This window comes from Peromyscus eremicus, chromosome 20 (assembly GCF_949786415.1).
Source record: "Peromyscus eremicus chromosome 20, PerEre_H2_v1, whole genome shotgun sequence".
Classification (NCBI taxonomy): domain Eukaryota; kingdom Metazoa; phylum Chordata; class Mammalia; order Rodentia; family Cricetidae; genus Peromyscus; species Peromyscus eremicus.
In genome coordinates, this window is record NC_081436.1 from 19,207,582 (window position 1) to 19,232,126 (window position 24,545).

General features: G+C 50.0%; 1 protein-coding gene across 2 annotated transcripts; it reads right to left on the reverse strand.

Moving 5' to 3' along the window:
* Nucleotides 1-3,637: 3,637 nt before the first annotated feature.
* On the reverse strand, nucleotides 3,638-22,093 carry Pnpla3 (patatin like phospholipase domain containing 3). Of its 2 annotated transcripts, none has more exons than XM_059247739.1 (9): nucleotides 21,835-22,090; nucleotides 18,772-19,004; nucleotides 17,110-17,175; nucleotides 15,634-15,843; nucleotides 13,447-13,507; nucleotides 11,152-11,334; nucleotides 9,447-9,579; nucleotides 5,393-5,497; nucleotides 3,638-3,862 (listed from the first exon to the last, which is right to left on the reverse strand). In XM_059247739.1, the coding sequence occupies exons 1-9, from the start codon at nucleotides 22,019-22,021 to the stop codon at nucleotides 3,772-3,774; spliced, it is 1,269 nt and encodes a 422-aa protein (XP_059103722.1). In that variant the 5' UTR covers nucleotides 22,022-22,090; the 3' UTR covers nucleotides 3,638-3,771. The 2 variants fall into 2 exon arrangements, with proteins under 2 accessions (XP_059103722.1, XP_059103723.1); XM_059247740.1 differs by lacking the exon at nucleotides 3,638-3,862 and adding an exon at nucleotides 3,889-5,067 and having other exon boundaries at nucleotides 21,835-22,093.
* Between the last annotated feature and the right edge of the window lie 2,452 nt (nucleotides 22,094-24,545).

Below are 24,545 nucleotides of genomic sequence, written 5' to 3' on the forward strand. Positions count from 1 at the left end.
CCTGACAGCCTCAGTTCAATCCCTCAGACCCACATGGCGAAAGAAGCAAACAAACTCCAGAAGTTGTCATCTCTGAGGCGATCTCCACACATAAAATAAAATTAAGAGTCAATAAAGATCGCCTTCGCAGGCTCCCCAGGAACATGTGTTTGTTTTACTTTATCTTTCAATTAAAATATATTTACATCATCCCTTTCCCCCGAATTTTGTTGTTGTTGTTGTGTGGTTTTGTTTTGTTTTGTTTTGTTTTGTTTTGTTTTTTTGTTTTTTGAGACACCGTTTCTCTGTGTAGGCTTGGCTGCCTTGTGTCCTGGAACTTTCTCTGTAGAACAGGCTGGCCTCGAACTCAAAGAGATCCTCCTGCCTCAGCCTCCTGAGTGTTGGGATTAAAGGCGTGTACCACCATCACCCGGCCAGATTCATATTTTTAAAAAGATGAATGGAGCCCATCCGGTGACAGCAGTGAGTGACGTTAGACAACTGTGAGCTGTCTGTGAGTATTACTGAATACTGGCCAGGACTACAGACACTGGCCAGGCCCATACCGTGTTCCTAGATTATGGCACCAAATTGCATTAGACAGAAGCTAATAAAGGCAAACCCCACAAGGCTATATACTTCCTGCCTTCATCCAGTCCAATGGCAAGCATACATCCTGAGGTACTTCTTGCCTACGTACCTCTCATCTACCTAAGTGTGATCAAGGCCTCCTGTTCAGTTGGGGCAACTAAACCTGTTTACAGAAGCAGAAACATGTGGCTTGTTATTTTATATGGAAAACATCCCCCAGCATTCCAGGAAGTTATCTGTCCTTGGGCAAGTGGGGCTTACAGGTTAGAAGCATTTTTGTTTTATAGATCTCTTAAGGACAGTAATTTAAACTTAAAACATAACTTTAGCCCTCACATGATGTCCTTCCCCGATAGATTATTAAAAGCAGCTGTAAGCTGGGCAGGCGGATCTCTGAGTTCGAGGCCAGCCTAGTCTACAGAGTGAGCTCCAAGACAGCCAGGGATACACAGAGAAACCCTGTCTCAAAACAACAACTACAACAACAAAAAGCAGCTGTAGATAGAAGGCAGAAAGAGAGGTTTGGTCTGACCTTAGGTGGGACCATGTTTATTCACAATGAGAGAGTATTTTGTCACCTACGTGTTTGGATGGCCAAGATGGCTACAGGAGGGGGGGGGGGTAGGAGGGGGGGGGATGGCATGCAGCTCCTTATAGTCCACAAGGAAAGCTGGGATCTGTAGTCCTTCACCAGGAAACTGTCACTCCCCTGCTCCCTTATTCTTGGAGCTTAGAACAGAGTCTGGCTCAGTCAATAAGTCTGTGGTATCATGAGGGTGACTCACTTGAGCACTCTGCCCATGATCTAAGCTTTTGTTCAGGTTGCCCCTCTGTTGGATGCCCTTCCTGGCTGTGCCCCCTGGGAGTGCTCATATAGTTTTCAAGGCTTCCACACTAGCTTCATCTGTGGCCTAAGAGTGTCATACTCACCCATTCCTTTGTCACCATGGTCCTTTCCCAGTGGTTACTAAAAAACACACATTCTAGGCTCGGGTGGTGGTGGTGGTGGTGGTGTGTGTGTGTGTGTGTGTGTGTGTGTGTGTGTGTGAGCATGGCACTGGGAAGCCTGCTGCAGGAGAATGGAGGGTTCCAGGTGAGCCTGGGCCACAGAGTTAGACCAGCTTGGGCTATATAGCAACACCCCAGTCATGTTTTGCAGTGTGGAGAACATCTAGCATGCAGGCCTAGAGGAGAGGACACAAATATATAGAGAAAGCTTCCCCACAGGCCCTTTTGACTGCAGGAGGAGAGAGGCAGAAGAGACTGAAGGTACATTTTTAAAAAATCATATTTATTGTTTTTTTCACGTTGATTATGAACCCTTTTCCCTTAACAGTTGTGGGTATTTTTGGTATTTCCATTCAGTCCTGTGGACACACTCATTTGCATATACATATCCATACTTGTTTTTAACAAATGAATGAGCTTTGCTACCTGCTTAGCAGGTCAAGACATTGCTCCCCGCCCGATGGTAACTTTCCACTCCGGGTGTTCCTGACAGTGCAGGGCTCCAAACCAGCAGGAATTTTATTTGCTAGGGTGGCAGGAATAGTATTCTCTGCTGATGAGAAACTTCCAGAAAGGGGCAGCTCAAGGCAGGACAAAGGAAGCTCCTGCCATTTTTTGTTTGTTTATTTTTTGTCTTTTTGAGGCAGGGTCTCACTTAGCCAAGGCTGACCTCTAACTGCCAAGGCTGACCTTGAACCTCTGATCCTCTTGCTCTACAGCTGGAGTGCCAGGATATGTTTGCCTGTCACACCACAGCTTATATGGTGCTGAGACTGGACTCACAGCGTCATGCATGCTACACAAGCACTCTGCCAGCTTGGCCACGTCCCCATTCCCAGTTTGTCTTCTTTCCACAGTCTTTCTTCTGGGTAGCCTAGAGCTAAGCTTTACCTCTGAACCACATTATCTCCCCCAGAGTCGTCCCCTGTCCAATCAGGATCAACCCTGCTGAGAGTATGTGCACCAGGGTGTGATGATTGTGTGAACCTGGGGTTCACTAGGACTCCAGGAAACTCCAACATGGGAGACATGTACCTTCACTGCAATGCTCAGGAGTATGAGCAGGTCCTTGTTTCAAGCTTTTTTTGTTTTTTATGTTATAGTCTCATATGTGAATTACAGGAAACACATCATACCCGCAGCATACACACACCTGAGAAAAGTGGATGCCTATCCCCATTAAGGCTGGTGGAGTAGACGAGAGAGGCAGTGATGGTTGGTGACAGTACAAAGATTTGGAAACAGTGGAGAAAGCAAGCCAGGCTGAGGATGCAGAGGCAGAGGTCCACTGCAATTCCTACCTGTGTTGTTTTGCCCCCACATACAAGAGATGTTATTTTAAGGCTAATTCTCTTCACAGCTCACTGATCATATGTGTGTTTATATAAAGTTCTTTTTTTTTTTTTTTTTAAGATTTATTTATTGTATATATAGTGTTCTGCCTGCATGTATGCCTGCAGGCCAGAAGAGGGCACCAGATCTCATTATAGATGGTCGTGAGCCACTATGTGGATGCAGAGAGTTGAACTCAGGACCTCTGAAAGAACAGCCAGCGCTCTTAATCTCTGAGCCATCTCTCCAGCCCTATATAAAATTCTTTATAAACTATTTTAGTAAGAGCCAATGGAGTCCTTGAATGTAATAAGTTATCTTATATTACTTCTCAGGGACAGCCACATCCCATCCCATTACACTTCTCCAACCATTTTCCTTATGAGATCGCCCAGTTTGGATTCCTGTTTCCAAACACTGCTGCCCTTGGCATCCCAGATCAATCACAGGCTGAGAGACAGTGGAACCTCCTCTCTGGGTGAGCTCTCAAGCACCAGACTTCACCCAGACCAAAAGTGGCTTTCTGAAGACCAAATCATTGCCTTTGATTCCTCTAAACTACCAATTTAGCCCAGATCCTGTCATCCTGGGGTCAGAGGCATGAAGTCACCACACAGCACCCAGGAGCTCAGCTCCTGGAGAGTAATTTCCTAGACACCTCCACAAGCAACAGAACCCTTCCTACTGTATAACAGAGAGTATGACACCCCCACCCACCCTCCCACCATCCAGACACCGTTGCTCCAGATGGAGGTCAAGCTGGGCTTTGGGGTGGAAGGCAAGGTGGCCTCAGCTTTGGCCCCTCCTGGACCATCCACAGGGGGAATGTCCAAGTTCATAGGAAGCAGAGAGACCAGCAATTTACAAACCAGCAGAGCTGCACTGGGGTTTGTGTAGCGATGAGTGGTGTCCATGCTTGGGTATTCCATGGTCACTCTTGGATGCCTGGGATCTGAATGGAAAAGAAAGAAGTAAGGTTGGAGGCCCTTCCCAAGGCTCTGAGCCTCCAGTACTGTAGGAATCTGGTTAGAACCCAGCCTCTGCTCAGGTCTCCTCTCGAAGATCTTCACAGGAACCTCCTGGGACGCTGAATCCTTGCTTGCTGGGGTACAGTATTCCACCTGAGAAGTGAGTCTACAACATCAAAGGGATGTCACATCCTGCTCTCCATCCCCTTCCCTGCCTCCTGCCTGGGAGTCAAAGATCCTGGCTGCAGACTCTTGCTGTGAACCTCCCTCGGCCTCAAAAGATCTAAGAGGGGTTCCCTCCTCTGCTATGTGGGCTCAGAGTCTCTTCAAAGACCCCACCATGCTGTCTGTCTCTGGTGCTGGGCCTGAACTGCCTGAAAGCCCCCACCACACTGTTGCCCCCTTGTCCATCTGTCTGTCCATGGCATTAATAACTTGTAATAAACACCTTATTCCCTAGTAATCTATCTCGGTGTCCTCTTGAACTCCCCACCCCAAACCTATCAGGTACAGGAAGGATGGTGCCGGGCATCGAATCACCATCACATACTTGGTCATTGCAGGGGCAGCCCAGAGCCACAGCTTCTTCCTGCCTTCAGTGCTGAGGTGACAGTCCCCATCCCCTAAGCCTGTGGCCTTCTCCACTGCCTGAACATCCCCCGTGGATATCCACAGCTTCACCCATTAACAAGCCCTCAATTGGACCATGGGCTTCCTTCACAGGAGCATGCTGTCCCATCAAGGTGCCCCTCCTGGACCCACTTCCCATAAGTCACTGGGACTGCCCCTCTCTTCAAGATGCCAGGGGTCCTGCCCACAGGCACAACAATGCTGCTCAGTACCTTGATCTCCTCTGTCCCCTGAGCCCACAGCTCCTCCTCTCTGTCTCCACTCTGTCTTTCCTCTCCCTTCACAGCCTAAGTGAAGGACCCCCAGGGCAGCAGATGTCCTGGGGTATCTATCTGGTGGAGGCAGGGCCTCCCTCAGGATGCGCCCTGCACAAAAGGGCAAACTCCTTATCACCAAGTCAGATGTTCCTAGAATGTTGCATGTGGCCTGGGCATAAACCTTGTAGGGGTTCTGGCAGGAGAGAAGCATTCTGAAGGGACAACGGTTCTCTCTCCCTGTGGCTCTCAGACCTTTGAAACAGTGAAGGCCAAGGGATTGGGATTTCCCCAGGAGTCTCCTGCTGAGGAGAGAAGGCCAGAATCTTGGAGGAGAGCCTGGAGCCGGACAACAGTGGACAGGACCACACTATGACTAGGACTGCTTAGCATACCTCTATTTAAACTTAAATCTCCTGTCAGGACCCCAAAGGTTAACTTCAGGTGGGGGGGGGGTCCCTGAACCTTTTTATTTATGAATAAATCTCCTTTCTCTGCTTTTCACTGTTACTCTAATTGTCCTGTTGGGGACAGGTGGCTGAGCCTGGCTTGTTAGGGCTGTCACGACCCAAGCTCTGGGAACAACAGGGATGCCCATCTGGCCCACATACCCTGGGCCAAATTATTTACCTGGTTGAGGGGAGCAGACACATCGTCACTCGGGCACACACCTGGGAGGTCGCCCACTGCAGCCACTGGATATCATCGGGGAGGTCAGGGAGCCACATCACTAACCTGCAGGAAGGAAGCCAAGGACACCACCGTGCATGCATTGCACATATAAACACACATGCACACATACCACACGCACACAGGTTTACTGTATCAGCCTGAAGACAAACCAGAAGAAAAGTCAATAAAAAGCACCCATCTCCCAACGGTAGCCCTTCATCCACACGAGCTGCCACTGTCACGTCTAACCCCGACCGGATAAACTCCTTAAGGTGGATCTGGCTGTCACCACATCAGTGACCCTTCTAAAATCGGTAAAGCAAACCAGGCCACTCAGGCTTCCAGAAAACTCCCGGGAATGAATGCGGAAGGCCTCAGCTCGGTGGGGTCAGTCGACCTAATTCCTCAAGGGCTGATGGCAAGTGCTGGCTGAGGCCTCGGCTCTCCACGGAGGCCAGCTGTTCATGGACACCATGAACCCAATGATAGTACCACGGGGGCCAAAAACATCCGTAGGCTCTGGCAAGAGGCAGGTGAGTGCCAGCCCAGAACAGGAGGCCCATTCTACAGGGGGTCACTGGATCATTAAAGCTGCCCAGGGATTTTGATGGAGAAATTGGAGGTCGGGCTGCTGCAGGGTGCTAAAATGGAAATGCAGGGGATGCACACAGGACTCTAGCTTGCTGCATGTCCTACCCAGAGGTGTGTGAGCAGACCTCCCCAAATGGCAGGTTTGCCGTGGAGCAGATAGAGAAGCACGGAGGCAGACCTGGGTTCCATTTATTTCTTTTCACACAGGGTCTCGTTTTCTTGTCAGGCTGGCCTAGACCTCCTGGGCTTTTTAGCTTCCCGAGCAGCTGGGCTGCAATTGTGAGGCTGACTCGCCTAAGAGATTCTGTAGCCTCAGCTAGAAGGGGAGGAAGCCAGACATTGCCGAGCACCGGTACAACTGTAAAACTTGGTGGCATATCCAAGCATCCAGGAAAGCCAAGGAGTGGGCTGGGCCTGCAGAAGTGGGCTGGTCAGCATTAGTCACTGCCTGGGAGCTGTGCTGGTGACCATAAAATAACATAAGTGGGGTGCGAGTGGGGGGTGAATCATGCCTGACACCCTGAATGCACATGAGAGGTTGAGGCAGAAGGCTGACTTGAGTTTAAGGTCAGTCTGGTCTACACAGTAAGTTCCAGGCTAGCTTGGGCTTCGGAGTTAAAATTCTGGCTCAAAAGTTTGTACACACGGGGCAGAGAGATGGTTCACAGGGTGAAGATGTTTTGGGCCATGTCTGACACCTTGAGTTTGATTTCCAGGACCCACACAATAGAAGGAGAGAACCAACTTTGGAAAGTTGTCCTCTGACCTCCACACATAGGCTATGGCCTTCAGGAGTGCTCACACACACACACACACACACACACACACACACACACACACACACACACAAAATCAATCAATCAATGCATACAGACAATAAATAAATGTAAAAACACCTCCAACATACAGACACCCCCACCCCCACATACACTCCCATTTATACAGACATAACCCCTCCACACCCCTCCCCCAACACACACACACACACACACACACACACACACACACACACACACACACGAAGAGAATGCTCATATAAAAGAACAGGAAGGAAAAACCAGTCAGTTTAAAAGTTGACTTATGCTGCTAATGTTAAAACCAGAGAAAATGCTGGGCGGCGGTGGTGCACACCTTTAATCCTAGCACTCAGGAGGCAGAAAAAGGTGGATCTCTAATTTCAAGGCCAGCCTGGTCTACACAGAGTAACCCTGTCTTGAAAACCAAAACCAAAGCAAATAAAACAAAAATAACCCGAAGAATGGGACTGGAAGGCAAATGTGAGGGAGGAGACTTCAGATTGGAGGCAAAAAGTCAAAGGTCTGAAAAAATGCAGAAAAGAGAAAGTTCCCGAGTCCGGAATCCAACCCAGAGACAAGGCTTTCACAAAAGCCCCAGGAAAAGGGGAGGAATGGCCATGGAGAAGAAGGAATTACAGACATAATTACAGAAAGTCCAGTCCCCAAACCACAAGAGAACCAGGCTTTGACTGAGAAAGTGACAGTCGGTGGAATGAAAGACTAGCCCGGAAGGGCCAGAAAGACAAAGCCACTCAGCCACAGAGGAGGAGAACCAGGTGGGAGTGGACTCCTCATGAGTAATCCCATGAAAGCCTGGCTTGGGACTCAAGAGGACAGACTGTGGGCTGCAGGTCTCTGAGCAGCTGCCCAGCAGTCAGAAGTAGAAAACAGCAGCGGCTCCAGGGAGGCCAGCAGAAGCTTCCTTAGGGATTTGGTGTGACTCCGCTTCGGCAAAACAGTCGAGAACACCAAGAAAAAGACAGGGCCCGCCGGGCGGTGCTGGCACACGCCTTTAATCCCAGCACTCGGGAGGCAGAGCCAGGAGGATCTCTGTGAGTTCGAGGCCAGCCTGGGCTACAGAGTGAGATCCAGGGCAGGCTCCAAAACAACAGAGGAACCCTGTCTTGAAAAACCAAAAAAAAAAAAAAACAGAGCCCAGCCGGGGTGGCACACACCTTTCATTCCAGCACTCAGAAGGCAGAGGCAGGAGGAGCTCTGAGTTCGAGGACAGCCTGGTCTACAGAGTGAGTTCTAGGACAGTCAGGACTGTTACATGGAGAAACTCTGTCTCAAAAAACAGAGAGAGAGAGAGAGAGAGAGAGAGAGAGAGAGAGAGAGAGAGAGAGAGAGAAACAGGGTCCTAGGAAATGGAAGGGCAGGGCTGTGTGGTGGCCCTGGGACACCAGTCCAGATGAGACAGGACAAGGACACCAGGAGAGGGCCAAGGCAAATGGCACAGCCAGAACCTCCAGATGACGCTCTCTCCCTCTCAGCCCCCATCTCTCTCCTCACCTCCTCTCTCTCCCTCTCTTCCTCCCCCCTCTCTCCTCTCTCTCCTTCCTCGTGGTACTGGGACTGAGGCATTGAACCACGCTAACTACCCACTCCACCACTGAGAGCTACATGCCCAGGCACATTCTGTTTTTGAGACAGGGTCTCTATATATGTACCCCAAGCTAGTCTTAACTAACGCTGTGACCCAGGGTGGTTTTGAACTCCTGCTCTTCCTGCCTCAGCCTCCATTCAGAGTGCTAGGACCACAGGTGTGTACCACCACACCCAGGATAAAAATCTGGAACATTCTGAGTACTGGCATGATGCTCAAAACATTTCTGATTTTTTTTTTTTTAACCTGTTGGAACTTGCTTAACTGGTAAGCCTATGCAAATACCCAGAATTCCAAAGCAGCAACAACAACAAAACCAAATCCTCAGAAGTCTCAAACACTTTGCTCCTAAGCATCTTGAGTAAGGGATGTCAGCCTAAAAACAAATCACTGTTGCCAGCTGAACATGTGGGCACATGCCACACGCAGGACCTCACTAGGCCTTCTAATTGCCCTCTGCCCCAGGCAGGCTCACCTCTATTTCTTCAAAGGTAAGCTGAGGTGCAGAGAGAGGTACATTCATTAGTCCAGGGCCACACAGCTGTGGAAGGGGTGCAGCCAGGTGTTAAGCCAGGACAGTCTGATGGCTGAGCTGAGCTGCTGCCCCACTGTGCTGTTTGAGTGGGAGCCCCAAGTTCCAGGCCACCTCACTTCTGTCTCCTAACTGCTGACTCTGACTTACACCATCCAACCATGGCCAGAGGGAACGGGCCTCTCAGCTCAATACTGTGATTCTAAAGACAGGCCCAAGGACAGCAAGGACCTGCCTCTAGGCCTGGCCTTCCTCCTCACCAGCTCAGTGACCATAGTGTTATGGCCTCTACCTCTCCCTGCCTCAGTTTCCCCATGGCCAGCTCTATGAATCTGCAGATGGCTTCAGAGCTTGCACCATGTTGCAGATACCCAGGGCTGAAGGAAGGAAGGCCTCTCCCAGGGCTCCATCTTGTGACACATACAGCCAGCCTGGGCCGAAGCCACTATCAGCTCCTGAACTGTCACAGCAGGCCTCGATGCTTACCTGTGAACTGTGGCAATGGCCAACTCCACAGGCAGAGTACAGGGCAGCATGATGTAAGACAGAATTTTGATGGGCAGGAGGTTGCAGGCTTTGCTCAGGTAGCCATCTCTGTCCTTAATCACTTCACTCAGAACTGAAAAGAGCAATTTGGAACCACAGATCTGTATGGCTCCTGAGAATACCAGGATTCAAGCCCCTCTGCCCAATAGGGCTCAGACCAGCTTTGAAAGAGAGGAAGCCTGGAGCCGACAGCCGGGCAGCAGTTCAGACGGGACACACTGCGGTTTGTGAGGTCTTCCTCTCACAGCCAGGGTGGTGCAGAGGTCAAACACCAGCCAAGTCTGATGGTTCGGGCTTCTAATCCCAGCCCTTGGGAAGCTGAAGCAGGAGGATTTCAAGTTGGAGGCCAGTGTGGGCTACACAGTGAGATAGTCTCGGAGAGAAAAGAACACATGGAAAAGAGTTCCATCTCTCCCTCCCACCTTCCCCCCTCCCCTCTGCCGGCACATGCTTAGGCCTTTGGCTCCCTCATGTTTCCAGATGAGGGTGCACACGGCTTCCCAGCCACCCTTGGCCATACTCCTCTCCTCCGCTGCCTCTTGCTTCCTGGAGCCTGACCTTTGACCCCCCGATGACCTCCTGACACCACCCACTGGACAGCTACTGCCTGAAGGACAGACACTGGGTTCCATTCATGGCCGAGTCTCTCTCGGGCCTGGCTGGAACCTGTTTGTGGGCTAGTCTGTCTGACTTGGCAAACCAGACCACGGTCACATGCCGCAGTTACTCAGCAACTCCTATAAACAGTAAACGCTGACTCTTCACGGAGTTGGATGCCGGAAGGCCAAGTGTTAAGGCGCCAGCAGACACTGGTGTCCGGTGAGGGCCCAGGTCATAGATAGCACCTCTGTGGGCCGAAGTACCGGAGGATATTTACTGGCCCTCTGCACAGCACCAATCTCATTTGGAAGGCCCTGGCCCCAGGAGTTGTCCCAATGCTTGTCTCCCAACACCACATCCCCTTAGGAGCTTGGATTTCAGTGTGAGAATCATCTGTGTTCTTGAGATAGGGTCTCATGTAGCCCAGGCTGACTCAGAACTCACTCTGTGGCCAAGGCTTGCCTTGAACCCCTGATCCTCCTGGCTTCACCTCCTAAGGACACTACCACATTAGGCTGTCAGCACAGGAATTTTGAGGGGCACAAACATTCAGAACATGTCATTGTCCACTCGGCAGCCAGTGACACAGAATACATCACATGGAGGTAAAAAATGGTGGCTGAAAAACAAGGGAGAGCCAAGGAGAGACAAATGGACAACTGTGACCCCCAAAGGCATTCGGAATGAAGAGTTGGGAGACAGAGGCTGGATCCCAGGTCCTCCCTCATATCTATGGCCCTAATCAGATTGCAAGCCAGTAGGGAGGCAGCCTGGCAGGGTGGGCCTGGGCCTGGCTGCTGGGCTGCTGCTTGTGTGGGTAACCTGGGCTCAACTGGATCAGCGTTTCTCCTGATCATGACCTCTAGGTACAGTGGCCAGCTTGTGCAGTAGATGGAGATGTCCTTATGGCCTGTCCCCATAATCCCAGAGGCTTCTTGCTGGAAAAGCGTCACCTTTTCCCCTCACACACAGCAAGTGGCCCAGTTGCTTACACTGACCATCGACTGGCACACCTTAGTCTCATCCCGCCCCAGTATAGCAGTACCTGTGCTGAGCTGGGGGGACAAGGTCTCCTGGATGTTCTCATCCCAGGGCACAGCTGTAAGGTACAGGCTGGGTGGTAGCTTGTCCCCCACAAGGCTGCTGTTTTCCAGGCAGAGAGGCGTGGCTTCTGACTCTGTCTCCTCTGAGGACAGACTCAGGCCAGGCTGTGGCCCATTACAGATGCCTGAAAAGAACATGGAGATGCCCATGAAGGTAGAGATGGGAGACCGCTGTCGCTTACCCAGCCACATTCAGCCCCAGATGGCAGCGGAAGGCGAGCCAAACACAGCAACTTCACGCCTGCTATAATCCCACACAGGACACATCAAAACTAGACGTGCCGTGTGTGCAGCTGGGCAGATGGGAGTGTGGTTCCTGCCTCGCTCACTCGCTCACTCTCTAGCTATGTGGGATTCTCTCTGCTTCAAAGTCAAACGCTACACTGAACAAATAACTCTTCTCCCACTGGCCGAGCACTTTACAAATCCCAGGCCCTGACCGACAGCCCCGTGGCCATTCAACAGCTACCAGAATCACCAGTTCCACTCATCAGCTGAGGAGACACAAGCGCAGACACTCATTCAGAGTCCCACAACCACTACTCGGCAGAGCCAGATCTGGTGTCCAAGATGACACCCTTCCACCACACGGCTTCCAAGTACTGAGAGGCAGGCAGGGCCATATCTAATCCTGGTATGTCTTTCTCCCTCTCTCGTGATTTTTGTTTCTTTCCCTTGAGTCAAGGTCTCACGATATAGCTCTGGCTGGCTTTGACGTTGCAATCCTCCTGCCTCAGCCCTGGGACTGTAGGTCTGGGCCAACAGCCTAACCGAGAAGCAACACCTTGAAGGGTTTTTTGAAACAAATCAACGTCCTCCAATCCCAAGATGGAGCAGCATTTTGGATAAGGTAGCCAACCCCTCGTGTGTGCGCGTGTCTGTGTGTGTGCGTGTCTGTGTATCTGCACCTGTGTGGAGTGTTGGGCACTGGCTCCCCTCACTATACTGCAGCTCTCCTCTGGCTTGCCTCACTCACTTTAGCAGCCCCCAGTGGCTCCCAAGACCACATGGCACACTTCCTGTGCCCTCTCTGTCCCTCTTTCAGTGTCCCCACCCTGTGTCACTCCAGCCCCACGGGCCTCCTCTCACCACCTCTGGGAGCCACAGGCCCTGACTTCTGCTCCCGAGCTCTCCTACTCATCCAGGGCCCACACTCTCCAGGACATCCTTCTCTTGTTCAGGCCCTGACGATCTCAAGGGTCAGCCTGAAGCCTAGATCTCCCCGCCGGTTCACCACCGCCCTTCCACATGCCCATCCTGCCTCTTCATGAGGCTGCAGAGGCTGCTTGCCATGGCCCTGCGGCCTTCAGAGTGGATGAACACGTCTGTCCTTACAAAAGGACCATCTCCTGTCTCCACAGATGTGCTTCAAACCCACACGCACCAGGCAAATGTTCTACCAACCCTTTTTTTTTTTCTTCCCTTCCCTTCTCTTCCTTTCTTTTCCTGATGGGCTTGGGTACTGAACCCAGTGCCCTCTCTATGCTAGGCAAGCACACTGGCACTGAGCTACAGCCCCAGCCTTTTTTAGGGAGACCTTGTCTCAAGAACTGTTAAAAAATCAGGGTCTCACTAAGTGGCCCAGGCTGGTCTCGAGCTCATTTGGCAACCAGGGTAGGCCTTGAACTGCAGTCTTCTGCCTTAGCCTCCTGAGTAGCTGAGATGACAGGTCCACATTACCAGGCCCAGCTTGTGACAAGGGACATGTTTTTTAAGAAGGACCAGCTTTCCTCACTGTGTGACTGTGAGATGTGCCCACGTAAACTAAGGTAGTCATGATGTCAAAATACCATTCCACTGTGTGACTACATATACACAGCCCAGCATGGTCGCCTAGGTGAGCTTGGATGACTCAAGTATAGGGCCTGCTAGGAAGAAGACTCATCCAGTGGGCGGGGCCCGTCATGGGCTGGGGCCCAGGTCCTGATGGCCTCATCCGAAAACTGCTCCCAAACCCTGTCACACCTGAGCCCATTACACTAAAGGCTTACAAAAGAGCTCAAAGAGAAAGAAACAAGCGGCCTGCAGAGGAAGGGCCCTAGGGTGGTGTCAGGCTGCCCAGGTTCAAATCCCAGCTCTGCCGGCCTCTCCTCTGCAGCCTGCATCCTATCTATAAAAGGGGCAAAGGCTTCCTATCCCATAGGGCTGAGAAGTGGGCAGAGTAAGATTATGGGGAAGGCCATGAGAATGGGTAACAGAACTGAAGGACTCTGCGGTCACCCCCAGCCAAGACCTACCGTTCTCTGCCAGGAACCGGAAGGCGTCCAGGTACCCTTGAAAGCACAGCTCTCCCATCACCTGTGAGCAAATCAGGCAAGTGAACCCCAGGGACCATGACTGCCATCTCTCCAGAGGACTAAGGACATCCAAGGCTTAGAGGGCCCCTGAGAGGGCCCATCTGATTCGGCTTCCCCAGGTCTCAGTTCCAATGTCCTCTCCACAGAAACTCTGCCAGCAAGATCTATGTTCCAGGCAGATGGGGCCTGGGGCTAAGCTGTCACTCTAGCCAACACGGAACTACCCTACCTGTCCCTGGACATTCATGGCCGAGCATCACGCTTGGTGAGCAACATCAGTAGTTCTCAGGACACCTGTGTCTATTCGGTGGCTGCATTATAACACCAATCAGAAAAGAGAAGCTCTGAGTCTGGTGGCTCCTTGCCATGGTACAAATCAGAATCACATTTAGGAATCAAAGTAAAAAAAAAAATGTTCTGGATTAGGGGCGTGGCTCAGCAGTGTAGCTCTTGTCCAGAACCCACCAGTGAGGGTTGGGGGGGGCGTGGCTCAGCTGTGAGGCCTTGGCCATAATACATCAGTGAGGGCTGGGGGGCGTGGCTCAGCTGTGAGGCCTTGCCCATAATCCACCAGTGAGGGGTGAGGGGGGTGTGGCTCAGTGTAGTGCTCCTTGTCTGGCTTCCATCAGTATCACAGAAGAAGAAAACCCAAATGTCTGGGGCAGTACCCCTGATTCATTTTAAAATATTTAGAGTGTGTGTGTGTGTGTGTGTGTGTGTGTGTGTGTGTGTGCACATATGGAGGTCAGAGAACAATTTACAGGAGTTGGTTCCTTCTCTTGCCATATGGGTTCCCAGGAATGAATTCAGTCCTCATGCTTGGCAGCAAGCATGTTTACACACTGAGTCATCTTGAGGGCCCACGATTTGTTTGTTTGTTTGTTTTTGAGGCAGGGTCTCTCTCTCTCTAGCCATGGATGTTTTGAAATCCCATATATAGGCCAACCTGGGCTTAAACTCACAGAGATCCACCTGCTTCTGCCTCCTGAGAGCTGGGATTAAAGGGGCGCAGCACCATGCCTTGGTTGTGTGTGTGTATTTAAGATTTACTTTTTAGTTTTTAATTATTTATACAGGTATGTATACAGAGGCTCACAGAAGCCAGAGGCACTGGAATTACAGGCAGTTGTGAGCCCTATGTGAGTGTTAGGAATCAAATTCAGATCCTCCACAAGAACAGAGTATGCTCTTCACCTCTAAGCCATCTCTCCAGCTTGTTTTGTTTTTAAACATTTTTTAAAATGTAATTTATGTATTTTATGTATGAGTGCTCTGTCTGCTTGTATGCCTGCCAGAAGAGGGCATCAGATACCATTATAGATGGTTGTGAGCTGTCATGTGGTTGTTGGGAATTGAACTCAGGACCTCCAGAAGAGCAGCCAGTGCTCTTACTGCCGAGCCCTCTCTTCAGCCCTCTTTTTTTTTTTTTTTTAAAGGAAGGGTCCTTTTAGGTAGCTCAGGCTCATCTCAAGGTCTCCATCCTCCTGCCCCAATTTCTGGGTGGTGGACTACAGGTATGTACCACCCCTCCTACCCTACTGTGGGTAGTGCCAATTGTCAGCTTGACAGAATCTAGAGTCACCTAGGAGAGGGGCCTCTGAACATGCCTGTGGGAGTTTATCGTGACTGTGTTAATTGGGGTAGGAAGACCCGCCCACTGTGGGTGGCACCACTCCCTGGCTGGGATCCTGGATCTTGTAAGCAGAAAAGGAGAGCAGGGCTGTAGCACACATCCACCACTCTACTTCCTGACTGTGGACTCGATGTGAGCAAACGCTCTAAGCTCCTGCCTGTGACTTCCCTTGAAACGTGAGCCTGATAAATCTTTTCAGAAAACTTGCTCTTGTTGGATATTTTTTTTAATCACAACAGGAAAAGAAACTTAGACACCATCCCCCAGCCCTGACTTTTTAGACCCCGATTCCTGGAAGTGGAGTCAGAACTCTGGGTCAATCCAAGTGACCCCCAGCGGAGCCTGTGGTCAGAGGGATAACCAACCAGCTCCAGGACAGCAACATTTCTGAGTCACCATCATGGCATAGTCCATTCCTGTTTGCTCATGGAGGGACTAACAGGTGTCCCCAGCTATCCGGGAGGCAGACAACGGCACCCCAGCACCCCACTCACCTTCACATCTGGTGGGAAGAGCGCTCTGCTTAGAAGGTGGAGGTTCCTAGTACAGAGGCGGAGACTGAGGTTGGTGACATTCACCTGGAAGAAGTTGGTGGACTTGACTTTGGGGCAGATGTCATGCTCTCCATAGAAAGGGGACACTGTGATGGTGGTTTTGGCATCCAGCAGGGGGACATTGTCACTCACGCCTCCATCCACGTACCGCTGTAAGGAAGAGGGAACGAATGATACTGTTTTCTGAGACACTGCAGTCCATATTGTGGCCCAGGGACCACTCTTCCCGTGGCTTCTGACTGGCTTTCAAGGTTGCTGTGTGCTGTGGCATAGGATGCCCACTGTGCACAGGTGCCAGGGAGAGAGACACATGGAGATGAGAGTCCACCCCATGTGTGCTTGTCAAGGCCTAAGGCCAGGTAGACACCCATAGATGAGTCCCTATGTTCATAAAGGGGCTATATAAACTAGGGGTGCTATATGTCCTGGGCACAGAGTGTGATATGAACCCTGCCCCCAAAGGAGACACATGGCCACAAGTTTAAATCCAGACTCCCGTTGCTGCTTGGGAGATCTGGGACAAGATATTTAATCTAGCCTGGTTTCCTGTAAAATTTTTCTTTTTGGGGGGGGTGGTTAGCCTTGAACTCATGATCCTCCTGCCTCAGTCTCCCGATTGCTGGGATTATCTGTGAAAGTCACCATGCTCATGACCGTCTTACGTAGTTAAGGCTGGCCTTGAACTCCTGACCCTCCTTCCTGAGGAAAAGCATTCTAGGAAGTCAGGGGACATCACCAAGATGCTCCTGGGTCCCTTCCACTTAATTCTGGAAAGATCATAAGCCTACATTACGTCACAAGAAGACTGGGGACCAGTATCAGAAACCAAGATGTGCTTAGCAGCTAGGGTCCCTGGGTTATACCCACAAAGGACACACATGTGGTACACACACATACACTAAAAAAACCAAAAAAAAAAAAAAGTAGATTGTTCCACTCTTGGTGTGCTGCACTTGCCTTTGAATCCCAGTACTTAGGAGGATTCTAGCCAAAGTTACATAGTAAGACCCTGTCTAAAAGATTAAAAAAATGAAATACACAGCTAGCCTATATTCCCCCTGAAAATCAACGACCTTACAAGAGTAATTTAATTCCTAAGCATCTTATACTTTAATTAGGCCACCAGGAGGATCCCCAGGGTGCTCAAGAGCAGATTAAGGGAGCCAGGCTAGTGTATCCAACAGACAGCAGACGGGGAGGTGGAAGACACTCCGGGGGTGGGTGTGAGTCTGTGGATCAATCCTGTGGGAATGCCTGGTATGGATTCTGTCCTCAACGCTGAAGATCCCAGCTCTGCAGTTAGACACAGTCATGGGCGCCAGAGCCCAGGTCACTGCAAAGGAGGCCTCAAACACTCAACTGTATTACCCTCCCGTCACGCCCCCACCCCAACCACCCCCGCACAGGTATACTTACCTCACCCCGGAAGGAAGGAGGGATTAGGCCAGAGAAGAAAGGAATGAAGCAAGAGCACACCAGGGCCTGTGAGGACAAAGAGGCATGACAGTCACAGGGTGTACCACCTCCCTGTGCCCTCTGTACTTCCCCAAGTGAGCCCCGCAAGTGAAAGGCTCTCTGCACACACTAGGCTTTTGAACACCTGGGTGAATGACTGGCACTCAACACTTGTATTGGAGGCCCTTGGGTCTTAACAGCAATACCAGCTCCTTAACCATTTGCCTGCACACTCCAATCTTCTGTCCTCATCCCCCAGGCTGACCATGCGGTTGACTCGGTGGCATAAGGGACTGGAACCATGCATCTCACCCAGGGGCTAGAGGAAGCACAGACCTGGGCCCTCCCTCGGGGTTCTCCTGCAGCCAGTTAGAAGCCATGTGGACCCAGTGGTCCCGCAGACCACACTTTGAGAATCACTGTGCTGGACAGCACAGTGTCCACTGAGAACAGATAGGAGTTGGCAGTTCAGAAGATACTAGAAATTCAAGTGGAGCCGGGCAGTGGTGGCACACGCCTTTAATCCCAGCACTTGGGAGGCAGAGCCAGGTGGATCTCTGTGAGTTCGAGGCCAGCCTGGGCTACAGCGTGAGTTCCAGGAAAGGCGCAAAGCTACACAGAGAAATCCTGTCTCAAACAACCAAAAAAAAAAAAAAAAAAAAAAAAAAGAAAAAAGAAAGTCAAGTGGAAAATTAGATTGCATGAAGCTGCTGGTCCCATGTGCAGCCTCATAGAAACACATTCAGTCAAACACAGTTATTCATTTAAGAACTATAAAAAGCCTGTGTGTGTGTGTGTGTGTGTGTGTGTGTGTGTGTGTGTGTATGGCCCAAAATGGCATTTTGATATGGCAACTTATCTTCTCTATGCTAGATCTTGAGACTAGAGGCAAATAAGAATGGTGCCATCCAGGAGAAGCTTCATTAAAAAGAAAAAAAAAAAAAAACCAGCCTCACTGCATAACATGCATAGGTTGTGGTGTGAGGCACACCCAGGACCAGTTCTCTGAGTCTTGAAGGAGGAAGAGACACTTCTGTAAGGGTGCGGCTGCACAGCAGAGCACTTGCCTGGTATGCCCAAGGCCCTATCTGTTGTGGAATAATCGTCTTGTACACTGTGAAGATTTGTCACTTGGATTGGTTTAATAAAAAGCTGAATAGTCAATAGTTAGGCAGGATTTGGGGGTCAGAGAGGATGCTGGGAAGCAGAAAAGCAGAGACATGGTGAGTCGCCAACTAGATGCAGAGGAAGCAGAACATGCAGGAGAGGTAACAAGCCATGAGCCATGCAACAGCACATAAATTAATAGAAACAGGTTAATTTAAGTTATAAGACTAGGTGGAAACAAGCCTAAGCTATCGGCCAAGCTTTTATAATTAATAAGAAGTCTGTGTGGTTATTTGGGAGCTGGCTGGAGGGACAGAAAAGTCCACCTACATCTATCTTCCAGCCCCAGTGCTAGAGAAATTAAGAGAATTAAAGAGTGCTGACATAGTAGGGCTTCCAAGGGCTACAGACCAATTCGCTGGATGTACAGTGTTCACATGGTTCCGGTCCAGTGAGACAATGACAGTCCTGTACTGCTTTTTCATTTGACCACACCCAGAGAGGCAAAGGACTTACATCCACCACTTCATCTTTGGAATGGAAATCAGACACCAGCACATTCTCTCCATCCGACACCCTGGTGAGGGAGATGTAAACCTTGCCAGAAATGATCTGGTGGACATTGTCTGGGAGGGTCTCCTGGAGCCCATCTCGGACGCACTTGTTAATGTTGAAGAATGGATGGAGGGAGCCAATGTTGCGTCTCCTGGCTTTCCGCACCAGGTCCATGAGGATCTCCATGATCTGATCTGGGGACAGAAGACAAACACACAGAACAGGATATCATATTGGAGACCAGAAACCAGAAACCACACAGAACTCCTGAACTGTGGCTGGTCCCAATTAAGACACCGTAAAACACACCCTGTATTTTGGTCATGATTGAACACATTTAAGGAGGCTACATTCCAAAGATTTACTAGGTGATATTATCTCTTTCACAGTGGCTTACAGTCATTACAAAGTGATGATATTCTGGGTATGGCTCAAAAAAAAAAAATCAATTTCACCCTTGTCTGACTTTATTCAATGGATTGAATATAAGATTGGCCTGAATGGCGTGTGGTGTGTATTTCATGGATGGTGCTGAGCTAGGTCTTCCAGTAGCCCATGTATGTGAGAACTCCTACCTGCATGTCCGCAAAGCCACAAGCCACCAACACATCAGCACCCCAGCCTTGGCACAAATGAACTGAGCATTAGAAGAAATAATAAATAATGAGAATAACCTAAATGTTATTCTCAACTCTACCCCTTTCTGAGGAAAGCACTCTGCCACCTGTCCATCCTTCAGGGTGCCTTTAAAATTTTTTTAAAAGATTAATGTATTTGTATCCATGTGTGGGCGTGAGCTTATGTGTACCACATGTGTGCCGGAGTCCACAGAGACCAGAAGAGAGCGCCACATTCCGAGGACCTAGAGTGACAAGTGGTCGTCAGTTGCAAAGTGGGCGCTGGGAACTGAACTTGAGTCCTCTGCAAGAGCAGTAAGGGATCTTAACCACTGAGCCACCTCTCCGGCCACTAGACTGCCTTCAAGGAGAGCAAAATTGACTTGCTTTTGGAGACAGAAAGGATTGAGTAAAACGACGTCTATAAAATGCTCAACCCAGAAAAGGCTGCTGAAGTGGCTAGTCTCCACGTTAGGCTCTGAGCCCAGAATTCCCAGACTGCAGTGGGTGCATGGCACATTCGCGTTTCATCTGGCCTCACTCTCCAGCCCGGAGCCCTCAGGTTAATCCACTCTGTCCTGGCACTATATATAACCACCTCTTCCAGCCCCAAGCAGCATAAATCTGAACTCCACAAGGACAGACATATCCCAGCCTCTCCTGATCCAACTCTAACCCTGACTCCCAGCAAACCCCTCCCCCTTGCTGAGCCTGGCCTGAGAGTGAACTTACACACTACTGGCAGACCTACCACCTCCTCTGCCAAGTCTAGCCAACACAGATGCCCGAATGGCCTGTGCCTGTCACAAGCCCTGGGAACTGCACCTTAGCAGCTCCCACCAGAGATAACCTGTAACTCTGGCCTCTCTGTGACCATAGGACAGTCACAGGCTGCCCCGTCTTCTGCGCAGTTACTAACACCTTCTGTAGGTGTGGTTCTCAACCTTCCTAAATGCTACAAACCTTCAACACAGCCCCTCATGTTATGGTGACCCCCAACCATAAAATTATTTTCATTGCTAGTTCATAACTGTAATTTTGCTACTGTAATGAATTATAATGTAATTATCTGTGTTTTCCGATGGTCTTAGATGACCCCGTGAAAGGGTCGTTTGATCCCCCAAGGGGTTGCAACCACAGGTTGAGAAATACTGCTCTATATGAAAGTGGATATACTTCAGATTCCTGAGGTCAATGCATTTAAACGTTGTCCCAATAATTTTCCATCCATATGGGGGCCCAGAGGCCTCCATGTAAGAAATGCTTTTGGTCAGTGCTGAAACCCAGGTGTGCAATGGCCATTGGACTGGTCTAGCCTTTCCAGAGGCCACTCTCTCTGACCTTTGCTCCTGTCTCCCTCCCTCACTAGGGAAGACAGACAAGCAGGCACACAGCCAGACAGACCTGCTTGTCTTCTAATCCCATCAGCTCAGGGTCTGCTCACTGATCCTATCCAATAGCAGAGCTCCGCTCATCAGCAGGGACTTTTCCTGTGCCTGCCAAAGTCACTCCCGGCTGGCTCTGGCCAGCTGAGCAAAGAGTAAAGTGTTGAAGAGGCCCAGATCAATGAGGGTTCATAAGGGGCATTATCGTGCCACCTAGGAACCTTTGGGTGTCAGCAGCTTCCCCGTGGGCACTTAGCCAGGCCCTGCCCACAATCTCAAAAGCATCCAGCTGTGACACTGGGAAGGGCATCACACCCTAATAGTTTAGGGGGTGAGAGAAGTAAATTCACCTCCTCTTGCTCATGGATGCACGCATGGGCAAATGTTTAATTAGGCCAAGATTCAAATGCCCAGAATGTCACTGCCAGTGACACTGATCTGGGAGGGGCGGCTGGCCCAGGTCAGTGAAGACAGGAAAAGGTGAAACTGGACCTGTCTGGGAATCCATTCCAATCTCTAGGGAGGGTTCCAAATACTTTCCTAAGGCACGCACCCCACCCCTAGCAGTCACCTCGCAAGGCGACCAGAGGGCTGGACTGCCACCTTGGGTTCAAGTCTGGGTACCTTCTGCCCCTCCTGGCGGCACCCACCATGGTACATTAGCTAGAGACACACAGGACAAACCCTTCGCGGCTCTGATGACAGGGACCGGAGGACCCCTGCGTTACTCCCTGCACCTTCTTCCCTACTGATCCGGGATGGCCCAGTTGGCAGGACCCAGTGGAGGGCCCATTTCAAGCCAGGGCGCCAGAGCGGGCCGAGAAAAAGATGCTCAAGAGTCTCCTGTGCACAGCGTGCCCGCTGCCGCTCGCCCTCGAAATCCCACGCCGGGCCCCACGGCACCGAGAAAGGTGGAAGCTCTCTGGGCAGGTTCCTTCAGGCACCCCGGAAGGTGTCCCCGATTCCCTAGGTGGAGAGGCCCTCCCCGCACGCAGGGCCTTGGGTGGTGGCCGTGAACGCACCGAGAGGGAGTCTGCATACGAAGGCGACCGCGTGCAGTGCACCGGCCGAGCAGCCGAAGAACGTGCGCGCCTCGCCGAGGAGGTGCGGGGCGCGCTCGCTCAGACACAGCGTGGCCCCGATGTGGTAGAAGCCCAGGAAGCCGCAGCCGGCGAACGACAGACTCGAGCAGCGCTCCGGGTCGTACATGGCGCTCGGCGCTCGGGGTGGCGCTGCACCTCAGCTCCGCTCCCGGTGCGCAGCTCTGAGCCTAGGGAGCCGCAGCCACCTAGGCAGTCCTCGGATGACGTCACCCAAGGCTCCGCCCCTCTCGGACCATGCAAATAAGCCAATGGGAGGACCAATGGGCGTACAGGACTCCTGCCCCGCCCCCGCCCTCGTGGGCTTTCCCAAACCCAAGGCTTAGATGCTTGATGGACAGAAGTGGCTCTTTTCTTTTCTTTCAGGTCCTGGGTGGCACGCCCGTGATACTCTCTCCTTTCCTTTACTACACAGGAAATGCCACCATCTAAAAAGGACTTGTTGTTTCTTTTATTTTCTTGTACGTTTTCTGTTTTTGCAGTTATTTATTTTGCTTTCTGTACGTTTTCAATTCATGGAGAGAGGTAGGAGATTCTTTTCTTTTAAGATACTAAGGAATTTTTTATCGTGTGTATTTTGCCTGCATGTATGTCTGTGCACCACGGGTGTGCAGTGTCCAGAGAGGCCAGAAGAGGACGTTAGAGGCCCTGGAACTGGAGTTACAGACAGTTGTGAGCTATCACGTGGATGCTTGGAATTGAACTCCCGTCCTCTGTAAAAAGTAGTTGGGCTCTCAACTACTGAACCATCTCTCCAGCCCCTTGTTTAATTTTACAGTACTAGGAACTGAACCAGGGGCCTCCTGTATGCTAGACAAACACTCTACCGCTGAGCTGCATTCCCAGCCTCTTTTTCTTATGATATGTTGGCTCCTTCAGTTAGTTATTCAGTTGGCTTTGAATTCAGTCTTTACCCCAGCCTGGACTACAACTTCTGACTCTCTTGCCTCAGCTTCCTAAGTAACTAGGATAACAGGATGCCACCACCAGGCAGGGCCTGAAGTTTCCATGTCAAAGTGTCACTTAAAAATAAAAAATGTGATTGGAGGGTGCTAATGAAGACAAGAGTTGGGGTAACTGGGAGCGAGATGATTTCTGGTCTTGTCTGTGCCTGCTCAGGCTTCTGACGGAAAGCATCTTTGACCAGGTGGCTTAGATTCTAAAAACCATATTTTATTTTATTTCATGTATAGCAATATAATTTGTATATTACTCTATAATAGAATATATTTTATTTAAAGTGTATATTTAATATTTTAATGTGTACTCATTGGATGCATGCATATCTGTGCACCACATTCATGCTTGGTGCCCATGGAATCTAGAAAAGGGCATTGGATCCCCTGGAACTGGAGTTACAGACAGTTGTGAGCCACTATGTGGGTGCTAAGAATTGAACCCAGGACCTCTGGAGGAGGAGCAGCATGTGCTCTTAACCACTGAGCCATTTCTCCAGCCCTATAGTAGAATAAGTTGATACAGTTTTAAGCAGAAGGAAAAAGAGAAAAAGTTTAAGGTATAAAATCCCTCACCACATGAAACATATTTCTTCTAAAAATACTTTCTCGAAGTGGGTCCACACAACCAATGTGTTCAGTGACTAGTAGTGTCTGATTCCTACTGCACTAATGATCCGTGGGATTAAAAAGATATCCCCATTCCCTCACTGCTCAAAGGAAGAACACAGGCTGGATTCTTTTGCAATGCAAAAATGGCTATTTGGTACTTCAATACCCAGAGAGTTGAATTCCCATCTCCATTATGGAGGGGAAAAACTATGACAGAGTTGAAAGTAGAAAAAAAAATTAGTTTTACATCCTGTCTTGTGACTCATGTGTCCTTTGTCCACATCTCTCTTTTGGTCTCCTTTCTAAATTGTAGAAAAATAAAAGGGCCTGTTCGCCACTCATTGCCTTCTTGGCTATCCTCCTGTGCTGAGATCCCCATTCTGGCCTCAGGGAGTTTCTCCGTATCTCACCATCTGTTCCCTCAAAAGAGCAAATGACAGCTCTGCCCATGGTAAGAGGACCTGCCCTGTGCCGCCCTGCTGGTCTCTCTCTCTCTCTCTCTCTCTCTCTCTCTCTCTCTCTCTCTCTCTCTCACACACACACACACACACACACACACACACACACACACACACACACAAGCACTGCTCTGCAGGATGAGGTGTCAGATCCCTATGATGACAGAGAGGCTATTCAAGCTTGAATAATGAAGCATTCTTTCCCAAGAGAAAAAGCATTCATTTCCCTACTGCTCGGGTGTTTAACTCAAAATACACTGTGGGATTGATTGACACTCACGGGGCATGAAGGCTGGGGCACTCTTTCCTACAGAGCAGTTCATATTGCCTTTGAGTCCATATGGTAATTACAGTAACTGTGATGCCTTTACTATAAAAACTAAATGCCTAGGAAGGAGAAGACACAATAGGTGTGAACAGACTTATTTTGATAAACATAATTAAAGTTTTAATATTCAGTTATGTTAAATAACTTACACTTAAACTTCACTATTTTGGGCTACAGAGATGGTTCAACTTTTTTTGTTTGTTTGTTTTTTGTGCACATGCACATATACTCGTGCAGACTCACACACACATAAATACAAAATAAGCATGTCTTTTTAAA

Bases quoted from the DNA above. Each gene is read 5' to 3' on its own strand.
- Pnpla3 (XM_059247740.1), bottom strand. From the start codon at position 22,021: ATGTACGACCCGGAGCGCTGCTCGAGTCTGTCGTTCGCCGGCTGCGGC. The intron at 11,335-13,446 runs GTAGGTCTTGGC...TGTTCTTTTCAG, and splicing joins CCGGTTCCTGGCAGAGAACG to GCATCTGTAATGGGCCACAG. The intron at 5,068-5,392 runs GTAAATAATTTG...TTCTCTCCTCAG, and splicing joins TGTCTGCTCCCCTCAACCAG to CAGGAGACTCCTGGGGAAAT.